The following is a 3435-nucleotide window of genomic DNA, read 5'->3' on the forward strand; positions in this document are numbered from 1 at the left end:
GCCGCCGGGCGCCCCACGACCCGCGCCGGCCCCGCGAACAAAGCGCCGGGACCGCGGCGCCGGGCGGAGGCCGGGCTGGGGGGGTGCGGAGGCCGGGCTGGGTCGGGCCAAGCTGGGTGGTGGGATTGGCCAGGGCGGAGGACGGCCGGGCGAGGGGCACGGGGCGGCCCGGGGTTCTCTCCGCTGCGGCGCTCCCCCACGGACGCCCCTCCCCCCGCCCGCGCGGAGGTCTCCCGCCCCCCCAGGAAATGCGGCTGAAGTCGGGTTAATGCATAATCTGGAGGCGACGTGACGGGACTTCCAAGGGGCTCCAGGCTACGCCGGGGCCGGAGCGGCGGGGGCTCCCTGGCCTCGGGGAGGGGCTGCCAGATCCCGGACCCCGCTGCTTCTGGAGCGCTACAGAACTGCGCCCCTCCCCAGGCGGGAGGAACCTGATGGGGAACCCCAGCCCCTCGCTAGAACTAGGGACTGAAGCTCCGCTGGGCCCGGGACCCCCCAGCTGGTCCAGGAGAAGAGGCAGCTCCACCAAGCCGCGCCCCCAGCTGCCTAGGACCAATGCGAGGCGGGGGCTGAGGCGATTGGTCAGAATGGAGCGCAGACCCGCCCACCTTCTGTTCGCGGGTCAGCTCGGGCCCAGCTGCAGGGCTCAGGGCTCCCCCTGCAGTTTAGCGGCGGCAATCTCGGGTCCGCTGTGGACGACCAGCCACGCCCCCTCCCTAGCTCCCAGAAGCGCGCTTCTCCAGCCATTCTGGCTAAGTACAAGGGATAAACTGAGACCCAGAGGGTCCAAATTAGATCCTGACCGAGCTGCAGCTCGAGAGGAAGCGAGAGGAAACCCCTTTTGTTCCTCTAGGGCTGGGTCTGCGGTGCACCCCCTCACCGCAACCCAGCCGCAGAGCTCTGAGCCAGAAGCTATGAAGGGTGAGCGGCAGAAGCGGTCCCTTTCAAGGACCCAACTTCTCACAGACCCTGATGGGAGGTTCAGGACAGGAGGGTGACATCAGAGGTGTGTGCTCACACTTGCTAAGTTGCAGTATTACAAATAAGTGAGGGTGGGGCCCAGAAAACGAGGCTGGAACCAGGAGAACCCCCTACACACACGCACATCTGCATGTCTACACATATCCGTCATAAGCAAGGCAGACCTGGGGTCCCTCAGTGTAGATACGGACTCGCACAGACCAGAAAGGGGGCTCCTGGATCTCCAGCCAAATCCCCCTGGAGAGTCTGAAAGCTGAGGTCTGAGAGTCCCCAGAGTCATGGGCCAAAGCCCAGAGAGGTGTATGTTCTGTGTCATCCCCATCTCTCCTGTTTCCAAGGCTGACTCAGCATGGCTTCCGTGGGCTCATTTGGTAAATTGATATACAATCATCTGGCGTGGAAACAGGTAAAACTTGTGCCAAATTAGGTGCCCCCCACAAGCTCTTCCACACAGGCTAGAGGAACCTCCATTCCAGGTGCCTCCTCCCCTGCTGGCCATGGCCCCTCCTTTGAGTGAAACCCTGAAGGTGGGTGTATTTGTTCTGAACAGTTTCCATTCACCAGCTCATCCCCCACAGTGATGTGTATGTTCAAGGCCCATCCCTCCCCAGACCAATGCAGGCTGGACAGGGCAAGCTGCCGGGTCCTGGAGGGCCAGGAGGCCCCCCCCCCAGCCCCCAGGCAGGCCCTAGGGACTCACTCCCTCACCACTTCCAGGGGTGCTGGTCCCAGCTGGGACCTCACCTTGTGGCCTTTGGGACCTGACCAGACCTTCCCTTTCCTGTGCTGTCTGCTGACCCAGATGTTGGGATGGGACCAGTTGTGCAGGGGCTGACCAGGACTCCACCTGGAGCAGGGGTGGTCTCCCCCACACGTGCTTCTTTTTCTTTGTCTAGCAGTTAGTTTCCCAAAGGTATGGGGATACGTGTTCAATTTCTCCAGGGTAGGCATTCACTATTTTGATCCCACCAGGCTGCTGCTGCTCCTTTATTAAGAAATTTTACTGGGGAACAGTGTTTTTCTAGGACCCATCAGCTCTGAGTCAAGTAGTTGTTTCAATCTAGTTGTGGAGGGTGCAGCTCATGTGGGAATGGACTCGGCAACCTTGGTGTTATGAGCCTGAGCTCTAACCACCTGAGCTAACGGGCTGCTCCCCACCAGGCTGCTTCTCAACTGGGCAGCCCAGCCTGGTGACCACCCAGGGACCCTGGGTCCCATTGCCCTACTCCCTCCTCCACCCCTACCCCAAGCTCAGCAGCAGGGGTGCAGAATGGAAGGCTGGCCACCGCCAGGGTGCTGGGGGAGGGGCAAGGGCACACGCAGAGGCAGCCAGTTAGCTTAGCATCAACTTTTATTATGGTACTGGGTGGGGACTCCAGTGGGGCCCTCAGTGCAGCCCTCCTGCCCCTGCCTCGCCCCCGCGCAGGCGCAGGTTCACCGACACGGTGCAATTGGGCGTGAGGCCGTACTCCCCCAGCTGGCGCTGGTCCTCCATTTTCTTGGTCCCGAAATTCAGCCAGAACTGGTCGGCAGGCATGCCCTCCTCACGGCTCACCAGCTGCTTCAGCTCAGCCACCTTCTGTGTCAGCCGGACCTCGTAGGCGCTGGTGCGACCCTTCTCGTTCCTCACCAGGATGCTCTGGGGGTCGTCGCTCAGCACCACCAGCAGGACCGTGCTACCGGGGCTCAGGCTCTGCCCCTCGAGAGGAAGCTTGTCCTTCAGCTCCGTGCCGGACGGGTGGGCGATCAGGCGTTGCTGGAAGGTAGGCACGCCGGTCTTCTGGGCGATCTGCCCCTTCAGCTCCGCTGTCAGCATGGAGAACGGTATGGACATCGATAACTCCTGGCCACTCAGCATCTTCACCTTCAGGTTCCCTCTCTGTGGGCATCACACGGAGCTCAGAGATCCCGGCACAGTCTTGGGACCTCCTCATGCTGTGCACTGGCCGCCCGGCAAGCTCCTAGGCTCATGGACACTGTTCCCTCCTCTGGATCCCCTCCACCCACCAAGAGAGGGAACCCAGGCGCTGGAGATGCACGGTGGGGGGGGGGGAGTCTCTGGAAGAATGGCCAGCCGCCCACGACCACCACTTTGCCTCCCTTCAGCTAAAATGCCCCCCAAGGGTCCTCAAAGCTGGCCACTGGTCGGAACCCGCCTTCCAAGACCCGGACCCTGACGTCAGGAGCCCTGTCCCTCCGCCACACTTGGGAACCTGGGGAGCTCTGCAGCTCCACTGGTCTGGCACACAGCAGGTGCCCTGCTCCCGGGAGACCCGGCCAGGGGGAGGGGGAGGCAAATCGACCAGACCAGTGCCGAGCCCACCTGCCCCACCTGTCAACCCGCCTCACCATGGCTGTGGGCTCTGGCTCCAAGTTCCCCCGCAGACAGTGATGAGCTTGCTGTCTCTCCTGGGCAACTCCTTCTGGCTCAGGTGGCCCAGCCTTTTTCTAAGC

At 62.5% G+C, this 3435-nt stretch overlaps 1 protein-coding gene across 1 annotated transcript; it reads right to left on the reverse strand.

Annotated features, from left to right (window-relative positions):
• Window positions 1–2314: 2314 nt before the first annotated feature.
• ISG15 (ISG15 ubiquitin like modifier) lies at window positions 2315–3435 on the reverse strand. Its single transcript, XM_019658509.1, has 2 exons — window positions 3331–3435; window positions 2315–2860 (listed from the first exon to the last, which is right to left on the reverse strand). Exons 1-2 carry the CDS (start codon window positions 3331–3333, stop codon window positions 2369–2371), a joined length of 495 nt encoding a protein of 164 aa, XP_019514054.1. The 5' UTR covers window positions 3334–3435; the 3' UTR covers window positions 2315–2368.

The sequence above is a fragment of the Hipposideros armiger genome, unplaced genomic scaffold (assembly GCF_001890085.2).
Source record: "Hipposideros armiger isolate ML-2016 unplaced genomic scaffold, ASM189008v1 scaffold_284, whole genome shotgun sequence".
NCBI lineage: Eukaryota > Metazoa > Chordata > Mammalia > Chiroptera > Hipposideridae > Hipposideros > Hipposideros armiger.